This window comes from Ovis canadensis, chromosome 9 (genome assembly GCF_042477335.2).
Source record: "Ovis canadensis isolate MfBH-ARS-UI-01 breed Bighorn chromosome 9, ARS-UI_OviCan_v2, whole genome shotgun sequence".
NCBI lineage: Eukaryota > Metazoa > Chordata > Mammalia > Artiodactyla > Bovidae > Ovis > Ovis canadensis.
In genome coordinates this window covers 92,222,529-92,244,491 of record NC_091253.1, presented here as the reverse complement: position 1 = coordinate 92,244,491, position 21,963 = coordinate 92,222,529, and the positions used below count along the sequence as shown (strand labels likewise).

General features: G+C 40.7%; 1 protein-coding gene across 9 annotated transcripts in view; it reads left to right on the top strand.

Annotated features, from left to right (window-relative positions):
- The first annotated feature begins 296 nt into the window (after window positions 1-296).
- The window catches only part of NDUFAF6 (NADH:ubiquinone oxidoreductase complex assembly factor 6), a 44,286-nt gene continuing 22,619 nt past the window's right edge, over window positions 297-21,963 (top strand). For 2 of the 9 annotated variants that reach the window (XR_011259072.1, XM_069600582.1), the window contains exons 1-3: window positions 314-533; window positions 9,315-9,414; window positions 19,263-19,385. Coding sequence is in view for 8 of the 9 variants with exons in the window: in XM_069600582.1 (XP_069456683.1) it covers window positions 337-533; window positions 9,315-9,414; window positions 19,263-19,385 (420 nt within the window). In the remaining variant the exon portion in view is untranslated. Of the gene's footprint in view, window positions 559-4,582; window positions 4,732-9,314; window positions 9,419-15,067; window positions 15,184-19,262; window positions 19,386-21,963 lie in introns of those variants that run through there. The other 7 variants (XM_070292515.1, XM_070292516.1, XM_069600580.1 and 4 more) reach the window with 7 other exon arrangements.

Below are 21,963 nucleotides of genomic sequence, written 5' to 3'. Positions count from 1 at the left end.
CACATGCCAGGTGAATAATTGTTTAAAAGTTATAAATCAAGCTAGTAAACTGTCAAATTATTCTCCATTCTCCTATCTCGATAAACACATCTTCAGGAGGGCCTGGAAGGGAAGGGGAGAGCCTGGGCGGAATCCCTGGGACTCAGGCGGGGCTTTCTGTGAGGAGCGCGGCAGAGGACCACAGCGGCGGACCACAGCGACACCTGGCTTCTCCGAGCGGCGTCCAGGGGTCGCCTTCCCGCCGCCGCGCCGTGCGCGGCTTGACCTGCCGGGGGTGTGGCCGAGCGTAGCCGTGCGCCGAGAACGCGGGGTCGAAGGGCACGCGGCGTCGGTGTCATGGCGGCCTCCACTTTGGGCTCCGCATGGGGACCGCTGCGGCTCGGCGTCCCCGGCTTTTGTCGCCGCCGACCACCCCGGGGCCTGTGGGCGCGCGCACGGCGGCTTTCGGAGCCCGTGGCGTCCGGGAGGAGCGTGGCCGCGGGTAGTGGACTTGGCGCTTCGGGAACTGACCGCTATTGCTTGGAGCTGCTGCGGTGAGAGAGCCCGGCCTGCCCCGAGGTCGGGGAGCAAGGCCGGAAGGGACCCTGGTGGGCGCGGCGGGCCTCGGGGCCGACCTGCCCCTTGGCATTCCAACGCGTGTGCCCTGGGGCCAGTCCGGGTGTGGGGTGGGAGTGAAGCCACAGGAGCTTTCACATCGCTCCCAAAATTGTGGCAAAATTCCTTCGTCTGTCATGTTGCTTGAGTCTTAACGTTAAGCTTTTTACATGACTGAAGGTGAAGGTGAAGTTGAAGGTGAACTCGCTCAGTCGTGTCCGACTCTTTGCGACCCCATGGACTGTAGCCTACCAGGCTCCTCCGTCGATGGGATTCTCCAGGCAAGAATACTGGAGTAGGTTGCCATTTCCTTCTCCAGGAGATCTTCCTGACCCAGGAATTGAACCCGGGTCTTCCGCATTGTAGGCAGACGCTTTATCGTCTGAAGTCCATTTTATATGAGTAGTTGCTTATAAATATGAAAGATGACTAGTAATTAATTTTAAGTAAGCAGTGGCTAACTTTGAGTTCAGCAAAGGAGAAAAGGAAAGATATAAGCATCTGAATGCAGAGTTCCAAAGAATAGCAAGAAGAGATAAGAAAGCCTTCTTCAGCGATCAATGCAAAGAAATAGAGGAAAACAACAGAATGGGAAAGACTAGAGATCTCTTCAAGAAAATTAGAGATACCAAGGGAACATTTCATGCAAAGATGGGCTCGATTAAGGACAGAAATGGTATGGACCTAACAGAAGCAGACGATATTAAGAAGAGGTGGCAAGAACACACGGAAGAACTGTACAAAAAAGATCTTCAAGACCCATATAATCATGATGATGTGATCACTAATCTAGAGCCAGACAGCTTGGAATGTGAAGTCAAGTGGGCCTTAGAAAGCATCACTAGGAACAAAGCTAGTGGAGGTGATGGAATTCCAGTTGAGCTATTTCAAATCCTGAAAGATGATGCTGTCAAAGTGCTGCACTCAATATGCCAGCAAATTTGGAAAACTCAGCAGTGGCCACAGGACTGGAGGAGGTCGGTTTTCATTCCGATTCCAAAGAAAGGCAGTGCCAAAGAATGCTCAAACTACTGCACAATTGCACTCATCTCACATGCTAGTGGAGTAATGCTCAAAATTCTCCAAGCCAGGCTTCAGCAATACGTGAACCGTGAACTCCCTGATGTTCAAGCTGGTTTTAGAAAAGGCAGAGGAACCAGAGATCAAATTGCCAACATCCGCTGGATCATGGACAAAGCAAGAGAGTTCCAGAAAAACATCTATTTCTGCTTTATTGACTATGCCAAAGCCTTTTACTGTGTGGATCACAATAAACTGTGGAAAATACTGAAAGAGATGGGAATACCGGACCACCTAACCTGCCTCTTGAGAAATCCGTATGCAGGCCAGGAAGCAACAGTTAGAACTGGACATGGAACAACAGACTGGTTCCAAGTAGGAAAAGGAGTACGTCAAGGCTGTATATTGTCACCCTGCTTATTTACCTTATATGCAGAGTACATCATGAGAAACGCTGGACTGGAAGAAACACAAGCTGGAATCAAGATTGCTGGGAGAAATATCAATAACCTCAGATTTGCAGATGACACCACCCTTATGGCAGAAAGTGAAGAGGAACTCAAAAGCCTCTTGATGAAAGTAAAAGAGGAGAGTGAAAAAGTTGGCTCAAAGCTCAACATTCAGAAAACGAAGATCATGGCATCTGGTCCCATCAGTTCATGGGAAATAGATGGGGAAACAGTAGAAACAGTGTCAGACTTTATTTTTTTGGGCTCCAAAATCGCTGCAGGTGGTGACTGCAGCCATGAAATTAAAAGACACTTACTCCTTGGAAGAAAAGTTATGACCAACCTAGATAGCGTATTCAAAAGCAGAGACATTACTTTGCCGACTAAGGTCCATCTCGTCAAGGCTATGGTTTTTCCTGTGGTCATGTATGGATGTGAGAGTTGGACTGTGAAGAAAGCTGAATGCTGAAGAATTGATGCTTTTGAACTGTGGTGTTGGAGAAGACTCTTGAGAGTCCCTTGGACTGCAAGGAGATCCAACCAGTCCATTCTGAAGGAGATCAGCCCTGGGATTTCTTTGGAAGGAATGATGTTTAAGCTGAAGCTCCAGTACTTTGGCCACCTCATATGAAGAGTTGACTCATTGGAAATGATGCTGGGAGGGATTGGGGGCAGGAGGAGAAGGGGACGACTGAGGATAAGATGGCTGGATGGCATCATGTACTCGATGGATGTGAGTCTGAGTGAACTCCGGGAGTTGGTGATGGACAGGGAGGCCTGGTGTGCTGCGATTCATGGGGTCGCAAAGAGTCGGACACGACTGTGCGACTGAACTGAACTGAACTTTGAGTTCTTTCTGTGTGTCAGTCAGGCATTATGCAAAGTATTAGTTTACAAGTAATTTATGTAATCTTTGTCACAAAGTATGACGGACAGTTGTGCACTCCAAGTTTTATGAATTAAAGCACTTAGAACAATGTCTGGTACAAAGTAGGGGCACAGTGAGTACAGTATAAACTGTATTATCTTATCTAGCAGATATGGAAACAAAGATTTAGAGAGAATTCAGGGGATTTACCTGAGTTCAGTGGAATCTAAGCTTCATAAAGTCAGAGGCTTAATGACGATTTTGTTCAGGTAACACGTGCAAGGCCTAGCACAGAGGAGTGAATTGGATGTATCGGGTTGATACATCTCGGAAGGGGCCTGTCTTGGATTCCAGGTCTGACTTCAGGGATGAATGGTTTAAAGTACACCCCCCCCCCCCCGACTCTGCTGCCTTTGATTAATAAGAGCGGCAGAAAGTCTCAAAATATCTGGTCTCACGGGCTTCTGAGAAGTGCTAGAGTAGTTAACCACCCTGGATTTGATTGGGCTAGTAAATCCAATTTTTTTGAATTCCATTGTAGCAAAATGTAGTATAATGACAGAATTCCCATGCATTTCAGTGTTTTGTTTTTAGTCGCTTTTAAAAATAGTTTACCTATCCCCCCTTGTTTACTTGTTGATTACTTTTGGAGAAACAAGGTAGCATTAGTGGAAATCAGGCCATTAAAAATTGTAAAAGCCAAAAAAGTTATATTCATTTTTATATAGTTTAAAATGACTACTTTTTGATAATAAACGGTTTAGGTTGCCAAAATGTATACCATCTACATTTGCTTGTTCAGTGCAGTTTTTCTTTGACACCAGTAGTGTCCTCTGACTAATATCCAGGGTTGAGTCGCTCTTACAGATTTCTTATATGTTCTTCTAGTAACAGTCTGTGGATATCACATAACAGCTTTTCCCAAATACATATTTACAAATGGGGAGACACTTAATCTGTCCATATTGGTAATTAAGTGGAATGGAGGCTGTTGACTCTAGTGATTTAAAGCATGCAAACCTTATCTGAGTTTATTAATGCTAGTGTGTCACTTGGGAAACTTAACTAAGATTCACCTATTTCCTCATTTGTAGATTTATACTTCCACTTTGTAAGGTGGTTGTAAGGATTAACTTACATGATGGGTGTAAAAATTTAGGCACATAATGACACTTGAACAGAGGACTAGAAGTTTAAAACAAAATGAAACTTGAACAGAAGTTGAGAACTTTTAGCTTCTAATTGTCCATTAATCTTTGCAAGAATTGGACTTTGAAATTGTGTGTGCAGGATTGTTTTGGACATGTGTCTTATGCAAAGCTTCCAAATATCAGAAAAGATACCGTATAACTTCAGGTTAGCCCACGGGGTTTTTCTAGGAATCAAGGTTCTTGGGAAAATCTCAAACCTAATTTATTATATGTAGGCTTCTTGGGGTCTGGTTTTGAGAAACAGTTCCTTAGGCCTTGCGTGTGTGGTAAGTCAGTTCAGTCCTGTCTGATTCTTTTGTGACCCTTTGGACTGTAGCCCGCCAGGCTTCTCTGATGGTGGGATTCTCCAGGCAAGAATACTCGTGTGGGGTGCCATGCCCTCCAGGGGATCTTCCCGACCCAGGGATGGAACCTGCATCTTTTGTCTTCTGCGTTGGCAGGCGTGTTCTTTACCACTAGCGCCACCTGGGAAGACCCTAGACCTGGGAATTAACACTCTAATGAGGAGATGAGGTTGCTACTGGTGATATCTGGAAGTGCTCCAGCCTCACTGAGGAACCGCTTCTTCCTTTGTGCTTCAGCCGCACAGGTCATTGGAATTAGCATAGCAGTCTTAGCACTGGATATGCTTATTTCTCATGTCTGTCTCTCCCTGCTGGATTGAAGTCTGTGCTATCTTCAGTGTCTAGCACAGTGCTTAGAACGTTGTAGGCACTGAATGAATGTTTGAATGAATAAATGAAAAATTATTGACCGTGTTGCTGTATAAAGCTATCATAGTACAGGATTTCTCACTATCTGTTACAGTTCTGAGGTAACTGGACCTTGGTTTGCCACTTACAGGATATCCTGTATACTAGTAATGTATGTTTATAACAATGATCCTGATTGGTGAAGAAATGGGTCAATAGTCAGTATATTCTATTTAATGTGAAGAAGTGGGTAATATTGTTTAGAAAAATCTCCAACCAAAATATTAAAAAGTTATTAACAGGGCAAATCCTTAGCTGTGTAGAATATCTTTATTTCCCAAGGATTGTTATAGTTCTGTTATGTCATCCTTTTATTTTTCATTTTCCTGTAAGAAGCTTGAAAATACTTCACGTATTGGTTATTTTTTAGGAGATATGAAACAGGTAGGTTATCAAGCTTCATTTTATAAGTTAGGAAATAGACATGATGATACCATTTTTGTCAATAACTAGTTGAATGATGGAAATTAAGATTGTAGTTTTGATTCCTATTCAGTATTTTCTCACTGTTCCATATTAACTTTCAGGTGTTTTAAACACTTTTGACATTTACAGACTTTTTATAATACAATTTCAAAATATTTACATCTATATATATTTAAAAGTGTAAGCGGTAAAGCTGCTTTGTCTGAATCCTCCATATTATAGCTGAAACTGTGACTGGTGAGATTTTTTAGTAGCGCTGTCCTGTGATAGCTAGGTTGCTGCTATTCATGAGTGGAAGCTGGGCAGGGACTGTGAAGTTTAAGTTCTCTGTTAGCCACACAGCAAAATGTGAACCAATTGAAAAGTGGGAGTAGTCCGAGTTTCAGAACCTAAACTCCGTGGAATGATGTTGGACCCATTTAATATTGAGTATTGTTTTGATAGGAAATACTGTTAGAGTAAGGTTCCAGTGTATTACAATGAAAGGAGCTTTGTCAGTCGGCAGTCTAGTACTTTATACTTACATCGTCCTAGAATGAATCTAGTAAGGACTATTTTTTTTTTTAACTTTTCAGTTTAAAGTAATTTCAAATTCACATAAAAATTAGAGAAACAGCACACAGAGCTCCAATATACTTTTCACTGCAGTTCCCTCATTGTTGACATTTTGAACCACTTGAGAATAAGATGTAGATGACCCATTACCTCCCTTATTATTTATTGGTGTGTAGTTCTTAATACACAAGGATTCTCTCCCATATTATCATTGTATAGCCATCAAAATCAAGATATTAAAGTTGATCCAATATTACCACCTAGTCCAGACTCTGTTCAACTTTTCCTATTCTGTTATGACTTTCATGCATCCAGGATTCTGTGCTTCATTTAGTTGTCAAAAGTCTTTAGTCTTCTCTAATCTGGAACAGTTTCTCCTCTTCCATGAACTTGATTTTTTTTTTTTTTAGGAGAATCGGCCAGGTTCTCTCAATTTGGCTTTGTACAGTTTTTGCAAGAATATTGCAGAAATCACTCTGTGGTTTTCTCAGTATCTTATCAGGAAGCACAGCATGTTGATTTCTCCTATTACTCTGGGGTGAACTTTCTGTTACTTGGTTCAGAGGGTGTCTTTCAAGGTTTCTGCCTTTTAAATTTAATTAATAAGTAAAGTTAGTAAATAGCACTTATTTGGTGAGGAGATACTTTCAGTTCAGTTTAGTCGCTCAGTCGTGTCCGACTCATTGTGACCTCATGAATTGCAGCACGCCAGGCCTCCCTGTCCATCACCAACTCCTGGAGTTTACACAAAATCATGTCTGTCGAGTCGGTGATGCCATCCAGCCATCTCATCCTCGGTTGTCCCCTTCTCCTCCTGCCCCCAATCCCTCCCAGCATCAGTCTTTTCCAATGAGTTAACTCTTCGCATGAGGTGGCCAAAGTACTGGAGCTTCAGCTTAAGCATCATTCCTCCCAAAGAAATCCCAGGGCTGATCTCCTTCAGAATGGACTGGTTGGATCTCCTTGCAGTCCAAGGGACCCTCAGGAGTCTTCTCCAACACCACAGTTCAAAAGCATCAATTCTTCGCCGCTCAGCTTTCTTCACAGTCCAACTCTCATATCCATACATGACCACAGGAAAAACCATAGCCTTGACTAGACAGACCTTTGTTGGCAAAGTAATGTCTCTGCTTTTGAATATGCTATCTAGGTTGGTCATAACTTTTCTTCCAAGGAGTAAGCGTCTTTTAATTTCATGGCTGCAGTCACCATCTGCAGTGATTTTGGAGCCCCAAAAATAAAGTCTGACACTGTTTCCCCATCTATTTCCCATGAAGTGATGGGACCAGATGCCATGATCTTCATTTTCTGAATGTTGAGCTTTAAGCCAACTTTTTCACTCTCCTCTTTCACTTTCATCAAGAGACGTTTTAGTTCTTCTTCCCTTTCTGCCGTAAGGGTGGTGTCATCTGCATATCTGAGGTTATTGATATTTCTCCCGGCAATCTTGATTCCAGCTTGTGCTTCTTCCAGTCCAGCGTTTCTCATGATGTACTCTGCATAGAAGTTAAATAAGCAGGGTGACAATATACAGCCTTGACATACTCCTTTTCCTATTTGGAACCAGTCTGTTGTTCCATGTTCAGTTCTAACTGTTGCTTCCTGACCTGCATATAGGTTTCTCAAGAGGCAGGTTAGGTGGTCTGGTATTTCCATCTCTCTCAGAATTTTCCACAGTTTATTGTGATACACCCAGTCAAAGGTTTTGGCATAGTCAATAAAGCAGAAATAGATGTTTTTCTGGAACTCTCTTGCTTTTTCCATGATCCAGTGGATGTTGGCAATTTGATCTCTGGTTCCTCTGCCTTTTCTGAAACCAGCTTGAACATCTGGAAGTTCACGGTTCATGTATTGCTGAAGCCTGACTTGGAGAATTTTGAGCATTACTTTACTAGGGTGTGAGATGAGTGCAACTGTGCAGTAGTTTGAGCATTCTTTGGCATTGCCTTTCTTTGGAATTGGAATGAAAACTGACCTTTTTCAGTCCTGTGGCCACTGCTGAGTTTTCCAAATTTGCTGGCATATTGAGTGCAGCACTTTGACAGCATCATCTTTCAGGATTTGAAATAGCTCAACTGGAATTCCATCACCTCCACTAGCTTTGTTCATAGTGATGCTTTCTTAGGCCCACTTGACTTCACATTCCAAGATGTCTGGCTCTAGGTGAGTGATCACAGCATCGTGATTATCTGGGTCTTGAAGATCTTTTTTGTACAGTTCTTCCGTGTGTTCTTGCCACTGCTTCTTAATATCTTCTACTTCTGTTAGGTCCATACCATTTCTGTCCTTTATCGAGCCCATCTTTGCATGAAATGTTCCCTTGGTATCTCTAATTTTCTTGAAGAGATCTCTAGTCTTTCCCATTCTATTGTTTTCCTCTATTTCTTTGCATTGATCGCTGAAGAAGGCTTTCTTATCTCTTCTTGCTATTCTTTGGAACTCTGCATTCAGATGCTTATATCTTTCCTTTTCTCCTTTGCTTTTTGCTTCTCTTCTTTTCTCAGCTATTTGTAAGGCCTCCCCAGACAGCCATTTTGCTTTTTTGCATTTCTTTTCTTAACTACCTTGGTAGTTAAGAGCTCTCAAATGGTGATGTTAAAAAATTCAACCATGTCTTCTAGATTTATCAGTTTACATGTACTGGTTGTCAAGGTTTTCCATCTGTTTGTGTTTGTTTACTTATTCGTGTATGCTGGTGGGGGCTCATGGGGTCCTGTTGCAGTCTTTACTCTCTGTTTTTTTGTTGCTCAAACGGTGCCCCACTTGGCCAGTGCGAACTTCATCAAGCCAGTGTCTCTGGCTTCTGACAGGGCCCTCCATTTTTTGAATGTCTGTTTACTTTCCACTCAAGAAGATGCTCCAGGCTTATCTTGTGTTTTCTGTGCTCCAGTCCTGGAGTCAGTCATTGCTTCAAGGAGCCTACGTTTCTTGCAGTGGAGAGATCAATGTCTAGGTATCCGTTGTGGGGTGGAGGGGCGAATGTCATTGTTTCTAGGCTTTCTCAACAGATGCTATAGGGAACCGCGAGTGAGTGTGTGTGCAGAGACATGGGCACACTCTCCGCGACTGCGCCTGTGTTCTCTGTCTTATGTCTTACCCATATATAAACGTATGAGTATTCATACCAGGACTTATTGGAACTGTTTTCTAGATTTCTGTATCTGTAGCTCATTTGAATTCTTATTACTAAAACCAAAGTGATTCTGAAATAGTTAAAATTATGTATACTATATGTCAAAATAAATTAATAGAGATTGATTATTTTAACTGCTCTGGAATTGGAGGCAGATACATTTTTTTTGGTAATTGTAGAGAAACATATAAGAAACTTAAGGCCCATTTTGAATTGAAGCCATGTTTCCAGTTCATTTTGGTCAGTATTTTTTGTGTGCAACTTGGAAAGTGAAAACTAATTACCTTCTTTTGCTTTTTGTTATAGGAAACGAGATTATGAAGGCTATTTATGTTCCCTGTTACTCCCTGCCGAATCCAGAAGCTCTGCTTTTGCACTGAGAGCCTTCAATGTGGAACTGGCTCAGGCTGGTATTAAAATACCTTATAAATTATTTGCAAAAACTTGTGATATAATGTGTTTAATGCTGAATAATAATGAACTGTAGTTGTAACTTATATGTTGGACATGCTTAAGGTCTCTGCTGCAGACTTCTTTCTCCTGCTTAACAGTTCAATTCCAAAAATAAAGGTAGCTAATGAACTTAATGTTTCTGGAAAGAAACCATTCTGGAATTTCTTTTTCTAAGGATATTTTAAACTATGCAAGTAACGTTGCACTTTTGTCTATTAATTGAATAGGTTAATTGGAGTATTACTGCTTATTCTCTATAATATTTGCATAATTTGCATGTATATTTGCAGTTCTTCAGAGCACTTTTTGAAATGAGTTTTTAACTTTAAAGGGAAATGGAAATTGAAGTAATTATAGCAAACCCAAATCTTATACTGACTCTTGTCTGAAGAGTAACAAAGGAAGGAGAGAGTCTTCCTTTTATTAGAATGGAAAGAATATGTGCTGAGGTATAAGATAAATTGAAATGGGGAGGCGTGTCATTGAGGGAGTTGAGATAGAATGGCCTTAATTTTCTCTGTAAATTAAATGAAGAGAGAAGATATTGAGAGTGAGGGAGCATGGGAGGGTTGGGGCTCTTGAAGAGTGTGGCAAGTTCTGACGCAGCCTCTCTGGTGAATATGATAGGAGGTGAGCTAGGGACGAATGAAAGGATGTGATTATAGCACTGAGGCATGACGAAGCTTAGACTTGGTGAATCTGCAGAGTAATTTGGTCCGGCTGTTGGTCCTTGGTGTATTTCTAGAAGTCATGGTTGTATGTTTTTTCAGGTATAAACTACACTTTAGCATCTTAAGTCAGTCACAGTTTAAAAATAATCTCCATTGTGATCTTCCATTATAACTTTAAAATAATAAAAAATTCCATTTTTAATAGATAAATCCTCCATATTTTCCCTAATTCTCTGTCATCTTATAAGATGTCTTGCTGCTTTTTTTTTCAATTGAATGAATCAATTATGCAGGCATTTTCGCTCCTGCACTCCAGGCAGTGTGCCCCTGGTTGCCCCTTGGTCCTATGGCCCCTTCACAAGACTTCTGTCTCCCAGCAGCTGTCTGTCTTACTGTTTGTTTTTGCACACACAGACTGGTTCATTCATTCATTCATTCAACAGGTATTGCCCAAAATATGCTAGGCACTATTTTAGGTACTGGGTTATATAGCACTGAGTAAAACATGCAAAGTCCTTGCACTCAAGGAGCAAATAAATTCTGTATAGACAAGGAGGTTGGGGAAGGTTTGGTGTAGCAGGGGTTTCTGTAAGCAAAAACCTCACTAAGGTAGCATTTGAGCAAAGATTTGAAGGAGGCAAAGGAGTGTGAAATGTGTGGCTGAATAGTATTCCAGATAAAAGTAGCAGCAAATACAAAGGTCCTAAGGTATGTGTGCCTGACACATTCAAAGAGAAGAAGGCCAGTGTGACACAGCAGAGAGGGAGGGATGGTGTGGGAGGTCAGGTCAGAGGCATCTGGGCCAGAAAGCTGAGGTCTTGGAGACCACTGCAGCCCCTTTGGCTCTACTCTGAGTGAGACGGAAAACTGCTGGAGGATTCTGAGCAAAGAAAGAGACCATCTCTTGGTCATGTTTTAAAAGGATTACCCTTTAAAATTTTATTTTAGTAAAATACAGTTGGTTTATAATATTATGTTAGTTTCAAGTGTTCAACATAGTGATTTGATATTTTTATAGGTCATACTCCATTTAACATTATTATAAAGTATTGGTTCTATTCCCTGTGTTGTATAGTATATCCTTGTATCTTATTTTATACATCGTAGTTTGTAGCTCTTATACTCCTATCGCTATCTTGGCCCTCCCCTCATCCCTCTCTCCACTAGTAGCCACTACTTTATTCTCTATATATGTGGGTCTGTTTCTCTTCTTTCCTCGTTGTTATGTTTATTCATTTGTGTAAACTTTTAGATTCTACATGTAAGTGGTAACATACAGTATTTGCCTTTCTCTAATTTATTTCACTATCATCATATCCTGTGGCCCTTTCTTGTTGCATATGGCAAACTTTTATTCTTTTTTTTGTGGCTTAGTAATATTTCATTGTGTGTGTGTGTGTGTATGTAAACCATATCTTCTCTGTCCATTTATCTGTTGATGGTCACTTAGGTTGCTTCCATATCTTGACTATTGTAAATCATGCTGCTATGAACACTGGGGTGCATATATCTTTTCAAATTAGTGGTTTTGATTTATTTGGATTTATTATATTGGTGCAAAAGTAATTGCAATTTTGCATTGTTGAACTTTGTTCCTTGATACTGGAATACATTCTTAAGTGTGGTTATGTTATACATCATTTTAATGCTCATTTATCACTTTATTTATTTATTTATTTTTGCTAATTATTACTTGCTATTTATTTTATATTGATTTCAGACTAGGGAAATGATGTTAGACAGAAAGCAAATTTGAGCAATTTTCTTATTCGAGTTCAAAATGGGTTGTAAAGCAGCAGAGACAATTTGCAATATCAACAATGCATTTGCCCCGAACTGATAATATACAGTGTAGTGGTGGTTCAAAAAGTTTTGCAGAGGAGACAGGAACCTTGAAGATGAGGAGCACAGTGGCCAGCCGGCAGAAGTTGACAACCACCAACTGAGAGGATCATTGAAGCTGGTCTTTTTATAGCTATACGAGAAATGGCTGAAGAGCTCAACATCAACCGTTCTGTGGTTGTTGGCATTTGAAGCAAATTGGAAAGGTGAAAAAGTTCAGTAAGTGTGTACCACATGAGCTGACTTCAGATCCAAAAATTGTGTTTTTTTGAAGTGTCCTCTTAATCTGTAGAAACCATTTCTCAGTTGGATTGTGACATGCAGTGAAAAGTGGATTTTATGTGACAGCTGGCGATGACCAGCTCAGGGGTTGCACCAGCAGTGCACTGAGGCTGTCTCTTCTCCACATTCATGCCAGCATTTCTTAATTTGTGGTCTTTTTGATGATAACCATTCCACAGATGTGGGGTGATGTCTCCCTGGTGCTTAGTGATGTTTCAGCCCCTTTTCATGGACCTCTTGGCCATCTGTATATCTTCTTTGGTAAAGTGTCTCTTTAGGTCTTTTCTTTGTTCTTTTGATATCAAGTTGTGTGAACTGCTTTTGAATTTTGGGTATTAACCCCTCAAAGGATTATCATTTGCAAATATTTTCTCACATTCAGTAGGTAGTGCAAATGTAATTATTGATAGGTGTGGACTTACTGGACTTACTGACTTTATTACTTGTTTTCCAGTTGTTTTTGTAATTTTTCTCTGTTCATTTCGTCTTCATTTTGTTTTTTCCATTGTGATTGTATAATTTTCTTTTGTACTATGTTTGGGTTGCTTTCTTACTGGTTTTTGTGTATCGTAGGTTTTTATTTTGTGGTTACCATGAGGTTTGTATGTGTTTTATATGGTAATTATATCTACTTGACTTGAACTAGTCTTTTAAGTTCAAACACATTCTAGACAATTTTTACTTCCACCCCTCATATTTTTATGTTTTTGTTATTAAACTTTTCATCTGCATGGCTGTCTCTTTACCATTTATTGTAGTTATGGTTGCTTTTACAATTTTTAAAAAAAATCTTCCTACTAGTTTATTTAAAGTGGTTGATCCACCTTCTTTACTGTAAGATTTGTCTTTACTAGTGGGATTTTTTTTTTTCTCTATGAATTCTTGCTTCTTATAATCTTTTGTTTTCCACTTGAAAAATTTGATACTTCTTGTAAGGTTGCTTTACTACTGGTAAACTCAATTTTTGGTTGTCTAAGAAGTTCTTTATCTCCTTCAGTTTTGAAAGATAACGTTTCTAGGTAGAGTATCCTAGGTTGTAGGTTTTTTCCTTTCAGCTGTTTAAATATATCATGCCACTCCCTTCTAGCTTTCATAGCTTCTGCAGAAAATATCAGCTGATAGATAGCCTTACAGGGATTCCCCTGTGTTTGACTCTCTGTTTTTCTCTTGTTGCCTTTAAATTCTCTTTAACTTTTGCCGTTTTAATTATGATGCATTTTGGTGTGGGTCTCATTGAGTTCATCTTGTTTGGGGCTCTTTGAGCTTCCTATAGAAATCTGTCTCCTTCAACTTCAAAAAGTTTTCAGCCATAATTTTATCAAATACATTTCCTACTCTTTTCTCACCCTCTTCTCCTGGGATCCTTATAAAGCGGGTGCTAGTACACTTGATGTTGTCTTAGAGGTCCCTTAAACTATCCTCTTTTTTTAACATTTGTTTCTCTTTTTGCTATTCTGATGGGTGATTCCATCCCTCCCCCTGCCCCCGCCCGTCACTTTTGTGTTCTCCATCAGCTAGTCTGCTGTGCGTTCCTTCTTGTGCACTTTTCATTTCTTTAACTGTGTTCTTCAGCTCTGACTGGTTCTTTTTAATATTTTCTGGTTCCTTGTTTAAATTCTTAGTGTGTTCATGGATTCTTTTTGCAAACTTAGGTAGCATTCTTTTTACTGTCACTGTGAAACTGCATGGGGTGAATTATTTATCTCTGTATCACCAGGGGTTTGTCTCAGCTTTTTCCCCTTATTCTTTCACTTGAAACATATTCCTTTGTCTTTTCATTTCGTATAACTTTGTATGAAATTAGGTGAAATGGTTACTTGTTCCAGTCTTGAAGGGGCGTCCTTTTGTGGGGCTGTCCTTATACAGTCTGTTTGTGCCCAATTATTTTGATGGGAGAGCTGGATCTGAAGTGAGCGTAGGTCATGTCTTCTCTTGGGGTGTGCTGGCATCTACCACTGTGGTGGGAGGTAGAGGTAAAGATGAAGGGGCTATAGCTAAGCCAGGTGTAAGCTGGGGATTTTCCTGGGCTCCTCCAGTGGTGGTCATCCCCTTGTCTGGGTGTGATCAGAGCTTAGGGTCCTAGACACAAGCTCTAAGGGTTGGTCTGAGCTCTCAGTGTGTGCACTCCTCTGGCAGGGCACCTCAGCCCTAGTGGAGAGCCAGAGGGGCTGCAGCAGGCAGCTGGGTGGGCTGGGCTGTGTGCTGGAACAGTCCCAGAAGCCATGTAGAACCCCGGGCAGTTTTCAGCCTGCAGTGTGGCATGCGTGCTGGCTCGCGTCCAGGCTGGCTTCCTTTTCTCTCAGTGTGTGCACACTCCCTCGCAGTGATAGCCTTTGCCTTAGTGGAGGGCAGTGCTGGACAAGAGGGGCTGGAGCAGGCAGCTGGTCAGAGCTGCAGGCACTTTTCGGTCTGCAGCCTTGATGCAAGTCCTAGGAGTAAGTAAGCTTGTGCAGAGTCTCTGTTTCTCACAGCCTCCTGGTTTTCACACCAGCGAAGGGTGATTATCTTCCCAGGGTGGATCCCTGAGCCTGTGTGTGATATTCCGCTCCTCTTCTGTGTCCCCTGCTAAGGGCCCAGGTCCCAACCTCACATGTGTCCCTCCCTTCCTGCCCAGCTCCATGTGCATTTTTCTTTATAGCCTTGGTTGCAGAAGAGCCTCTCTTTGCCAGTTTCCAGGTTGTTTTCAGCGATGTAGATGTATTTTTGATGTGTTCACTGGGGGAGAAGTGAGCTCAGTGTCCTCCTGAAATGATTAGTCTTTTTAAAAAGTTTTTTTAACTTATTTTTTCTTCTCCATTATGTTTTTTATAGGGTATTGAATATAGTTCCCTGTGCTGTATGATAGGACCCTGTTGTCTGTCCATCTGATACGCTTGCAGCTGCTAGTCCCCGATTCCCAGTCCATCCTTCCCCCTTGGCACCAACAGGTCTGTTCTCTATGTGCGCCTGTTTCAGTTTTGTAGATAAGTTTATTTGTGTTGTATTTTAGATTCCACAAATAAGTGGTATCACGTGGTATTTTCTTTGTTTTTCTGACTGACTTCACTTAATCTGATAATCTCTGGGTTCATCCGTGCTGCTGCATATGACGTTATTTCATTCTTTCTTATGTCTGAGTAACATTCCATTGTATATATGTGCCCACATCTTTAAAGGATTACTCTTGATGCTGTATTTAGAATAGACCCTATGCCATGGGATCTGAACACTAAACATTGAGAGAGACCCACTCAGCACCAAGACCATTAAAAAAAATTTTTTTTTTTGTTTGGAAATACTTTCATGTGCACAGGAGTAAGAATAGTACAGAGAATACCGATAGGCCCTTCTGTTAATATTTGGCCCCATTCGCTCTATCACGTTGTTCCCCTTCTCTCTCTCTCCCTTCCTTTCTCTCTCCCTCTCTTTTTCTCTCTCTCTGTATACACACACACCTATATGCACACACATTCGTGTGCTGTGTTTCTTTTTATGAATCATTTTACTGTAGCTTGACTACACCATGGCCCTTTACTCATAAACTTGAGCTGTATTTCATTAGCATGAGAATATTCTCTTTCATAACAGTTACCCGTCTGAGTAAATTTGAGACAGACACACTAGTTTTATTTAATCTGGTTTCCAGTTTTGTCAAACGATTGAATGATGTTTTTTATGGCATCTTTAAACCCTCTGTACAGGGTCCAAACTAAGATCACATATTACATTTAGCTTTCATGTCTCTTTTGCCTCCTTTTATCTGGAGCATTTCCATAGCTTTTCTTTGTCTTCTATTAAACACTGACATTAAAAAAAAATATTGTTCCTTTAAAAATCTTGAATCTTTCTCATTTGGAGTTTTTGTCACAATTATATTATACATTTCTAATCTAATACTTAACTGTCTTAATGGTATATGTCCTTCTCAGGGAATCACAATGAGGCATGACAGGTCTGTGTGCCTCTTATTTGTGATACCAATTTTGGTCACTGGTCAAGATATTAATATTTTTTTCCCGTTGAATGTGAGGAGGCGTTTTAAGACCATGGTCCTCATCAAAACTTACCTCATATACGGCCAATAGGTACATGAAAATGTGCTCAGCCTCATTTTGAGAGAAGTGCAAATCAGAACCACAATGAGGTGTCACCTCACACCTATTAGAATGCTGCTAAGTCGCTTCAGTCAACTGTGTGACCCCATAGACGGCAGCCCACCAGGCTCCCCCATCCCTGGGATTCTCCATGCAAGAACACTGGAGTGGGTTGCCATTGCCTTCTCCAATGCATGAAAGTGAAAAGTGAAAGTGAAGTCTCTCAGTCGTGTCCAACTCTTAGCGACCCCATGGACTGCAGCCCACCAGGCTCCTCCATCCATGGGATTTTCCAGGCAAGAGTACTGGAGTGGGGTGCCATTGCCTTCTCCAACCTATTATAATAGCTGTCATCAAAAAGACAAGAAATAATAAACGTTGAGGCTGTGAAGTAAATGGAATCCTTGTGCACTGTTGGTGGGAGTGTAAATTGGTGCAGCCCCTGTGGAAAACGGTATGAGATTCCTCAAAAGATTAGAACTACTACGAAATCTAGTAATTCCATTTCTGGGTATTTAGCCAAAGGAAATGAAAACACTAACTTGAAAAAAATAGTTGCACCTCCTTGTTTATCACGGCATTATTTACCATAGCCAAGGCATGGAAGCCACCCAAGTGTCCGTTGGTGGATAACTGGATAAACGTGGTTTATCGGGACTTCCTGGTGGTACAGTGGATAAGAGTCTGCAGTGCAGGGGACGTGGGTTCGATCCCTGGTCCAGGCAGATTCTACGTGCCGTGGGCAATGCAAGCCTATGTGCCTCAGCTGTTGAGCCCACGAGCTGCAGCTCCTGAAGCCTGAGCGCCCTGGAGCCTGCCCGCGGTGACCCCTGAGCCCACCTGCTGCGTCTGCTGAAACCCGGCCACCTGCGGCGACCCCCAAGCCCAGCTGCTGTATCTGCTGAAACCCGGCCACCTGGGAGCATGCACTCCACCACGGAAGCCACCGCAGTGAGAAGTCTGTGCACTGCGCCAGAGAGTCACCCCAGCCCACTGCAACTCGGGAACGCCCGCGGGCAGCAGCGAAGACCCAGTGCAGCCAAAAATATAAATACGTAAATATATTTGTAAAAAAGATGAGGTGTATCTACACAGTGAGTTATTACTTGCCATAAAGAAGAAGGAAACCTTGCCATTTGTGACAACACAGATGGACGTTGAGGGCTTCATGCTATATGAAATGAGTTTGACAAAGACAGGTACCATATGATCTCACTTATATGTGGAATCTAAAGCAAAAGCAAAACAAACAAAAACTTCCCCAGCCCGTAGATACAGAGAACACATCACTGGTCGCCAGAGGCAGCGTTAGGAGATGGTTGAGATGAGTGATTGTGGTTAAAAAGCAGAAACTTGCCACTGTAAGTAAATAAGGCATGGGCATGTAATACACAGCTAACACTGATACTATGCATTTGAAAGTTGCTAATAGAGCAGATCTTAAAAGCTCTTGACATACACAGATTTCTAATTTTGTGTAGTGTTAATAGATATTAATGACACCTCTGGTGATCTTTCACAATATATAGGTAGGTAGACAGGTAGGTTTAGTCGCTCAGTCATGTCCGACTCTTTGGGGCCCCATGGACTGTAGCCCACCACGTTCATATCAAATCATATTGTATACTTAAAACAATGAAACTGTTATGTGTCAATTATAGCTCAGTTAGAAATAAATTTTCCTCCTAGATTTAGCATGCATTGATGATTCTTGCCAGAGCTTCACAAGGCCATTCTTAATCAGTAGTAAGTTAGGGAGAGAGTCTAACAGTCTTCTTTTAAAAAGTTAGTGAATAAACAAGTGAGTTTATTTAAATGTATCACAGTAAAATTCACTTTTTGTGGTATATAGACCTATAGGTTTTGAAAACTGCTTCAAGTCCTGTAGATACCGTCAGAGTCGTGATAGAGAACAATTCCGTCAGCCTGAGAGATTCTCATATGCATCCCTTTGCAGTCAGCCCCTAGCCTCGCCAGTCTTCTCCATGTGCATGAGATAAGCGTCTACCTTTCTGAGCCATAATTTCTGTACTTGTAGAATGAATGTGTTGGTAAGGACCCTGTGAGTTTGTTCTGATGACTGTAATCAGGCAACATCTGGTACAGTACCTGCACAGGGCCTGGAACTTGTAGACATTTGATAAATAATATTTCCTGCTCTGCTTCCTCTGAAAAGCCTCTGGTTCTATTTCCTAGGTTTATCGTCAGACCAAGTGAGGATTGTTTTTCTTCACTTCCACTTATTTTTTTAAAACTTCATTGGAAAATTTCAATCATATATAGAGTGAAGTATATCCATATACACAGAGAGAAATATAATGAACCCTCATGTACCCCATCACCCACCTCCAGCTGTTACCTGCTCATGGCCAATCTTGTTTTTCATCTTTATTCCTCAGCCGCATCATCCCCACCTCCAGGTTATTTTGAAGTTAAGTTTCAGATGAATTTTTACATCTGCAGATATTTCAATTTGCATCTCTAAAAGAATTCACTTAAAAAAATAACCCTACTATTATTATACATTAAAAATTTAAAAATAATTCCTTAATATCATTAAACATCTGGTGTTCAGATTTTCCTAGTTGTCTCTCTCTTTAAATCCGGATTCAAATAGGTCTATATGTGACTGGTTGATCTTTCTTAAATTTCTTTTAAACAAAATGTCCCCCCTCCTTTGTTTTTCCTTATAACTTTTTTAGAAGAATTGCTCGTATTTTTGAATGCAGACCTTGAGAATATTTTTGAATAAGCACCAAGTAATCTGTAGCTTTTACTTAGGTAACTCATAATGGTGACAGTTTAACCGATATATAACTTCAAGGAAAAATTAAATGCAGAGAAGACTGAATTATATGATTTTGCGGTTATAAATAGTGATTTCTGTGACTCTGAGTAGTGTGGTTGTTAATGTTTTTAAACCCTGTTTGTAGATTAAGGACACTGTCTCTGAGAAGACAATTGGACTGATGCGAACGCAGTTTTGGAAGAAAACTGTGGATGATATATATGGTGACAATCCACCACATCAGCCTGTGGCCATTGAACTGTGGAAGGTAAAACAGAAACAGCTGCTTTCCATTTGTAAGAATGTTATTTAAGCATACTTTTTGTTACATACAAGTTGGATAGTGGCAATGGGGAATCTATCCTGAAAATATTCTTGGGCTCATGTAACGTTCAGATATATATTAGTTTTGACAGAATTTAAAATCATTAACAAGTAATTTGCACACATCTTTAGTGTGTATATTAAAAGAAGGAGGAGGAATTTGGTCTGTTTATGTTATAAATTGTTTTCCACATGTTTGGTTGCAGAATTTAAACCCTACAAATTTTGAAAGAATGACAGGTGAATCTTCTATTCTGTCTGCCAAGTAGCGCTTTATTCCAGTGCTTTAGTTAATACTCTGGACTGTAGAAAATGATGCATTGGTCTTTTGTGCTCTTTTCATTCCTAAAGCTGCCTTGTTTAGTTTCATAGAATTGCCTTTTTCTTGATGAAGTTTAGGTGTCTGAGAATGGAAGCCTATGGGCGAGGTTGTTATTTGTACACTAAGATGTATTTAGTAGTTAGTTTTACATTAAAGCTCTGTGGACTCCTCATTCACAACTAGCCTTACACAGTTTAAAAATACATTGAACTAGCAGCAGAGGACAGGGTTTGGGCTCCTTTTGTCATTGATCTGCGCCCCCATTGTCATATTGTGAGTGCCAGAAGACAGCGTCTGTCCCAGGAGCCTCTGGCAGACCTAACTGGTGCACTTCTTCTCAGGTCTGCGCCCCAGCAGAGGCAGGCCCCTTTTCGGGGCTGCAGGTTGACTTTACAGAGCCTCAGTAATTGGAGAGCCAGGCCCCTCCAATCAGGGACTGGGAAGGAAACGTGGATGGGAAGCTTGTGAGTATTGGGTTAGCTGTTTCCGTTTAGTCATCCCACTTCAAGAACCTCATCCTGGCTGACTCAGTTTAGAGGAAAGTTTCTCCAAAATCCAGAAACTACTTATTTTATATGTAAACCTGACTGCATTAGAAGTTTATGCTAAGACTTGTATCAAAGATTCCGGCCTTTGTCAGGAAATAACTTGAAAGATCAGAGATTTATTTAACATAAATTTATCTTGTCTTAGCTTCACTTAAATGCCAGAAGACATACCTGAATTACAGAATGTTTACATGTATGCCAATTTGTCCAGTTTTAAAAGCTGCTTAAATTTTGATGATTAATGTTGGCCAGCTCTCTGATATGACAGGTATTGCAGATTAACATGAACATTTGAAAGAAGCAGGTGATGTTCAGAGTGGTTGTCCTGACTGTGTGTTTTTTACTTCTCCCCATTCTTCTGGAGCATGTGCTTATTGCGTCACTGTCCAGTCAGACTTTCCATTCATTGCTTAAAGAGCTTCGGGTTCTTTAGATGATTAAATAGGGGAACAGAGTACATTCTTGCTGCGCTGTTTCATTGGTGCTTTTAGAGCACAGAATAGATGAAATTCTTATAATTTCTAATAATTATAACCATGATTTTTATTCCATTTGGCTTCTGTTTCCAAAGTTTTGATACCTTTATTCAACAGGTTTTCAGCTTCTTATAAGTATGTGTTTTTTTATCTTGATCTCTGATGTCCTTCAGAGTCAGACAGAACTCTGTGATCAAGGAACTGCAGCTGTTACAGCGTCAGTCTTGAGTAAATAGGAGTCTGACTTTTCAGTGGTTTAGTATCTACTGAGTACTTTTATGTGCCAGGAATGGTGCTTGATAGTGCGGTTACAAAGATCAAACAAGCCCTGCCCTACTCAGACATGTACAAAACAAAATGAGAGCAAGACTGAAGTGACTGAGGTATCCCAGGCTGATTCTTGGGACTGGGGAGAGAGGCCTGCGGGAGTGCTGCTGTACAATTGTAGCAATGCTGAGAGCACTTCCAAACCAACTCTTTGCAGCCCTCATAGCTTCTGCTGCGTTCCTGTCGGGCAAAGTGGGCTCCATTCTGCACACTTCCATCCTTTGCCCCATGGATGTGTATTGATGAGCCTGCCAGCCTTTACATTAATATCAGTGACATCTTAGAGCCTCAGTTGAAATGTAGGATATCCCGGAGACTTTATGTTTCACTACTATATTTCTTGTGAAAATATATTCTACTTAGTGTTGACTTGGCAAAAAAGCAGTGTTTACCTTATTTGGAAATAGCTTCAAAATTTCAGGAAGGTTACAAAATTAAAAATCTTGCAAGAACACTTCTATGTTGTTCACTCATATTTACCTGTTGTTAACATTTTATCCTATTTGTTAATTATTTGTGTGTGCTCACTTGTATGTGTGTGTGTGCTGGCATGATCTCTGTATATTTTCACACATAGTTTTTTTAAATCATTTGAGTATAAGTTGCATACATTATGTCCCTTTATTTCTCATTACTTTAGTAATTTCTTAAGAATACAGACATTCTCTTTAACCAGAATAGTTACTGACTTTAGTAGATTTAACTTTGAAATAACTTTCATCTGATTTTCCGCTCATATTCCAATTTTGTCAGTTGACCTAATAATATACATTAATGTATTTTTCCCCTCCAGTGTAGGATCCAGTCAGCTATTTTTCAGTCATATCTGTTTAGCCTGATTTAATCTGG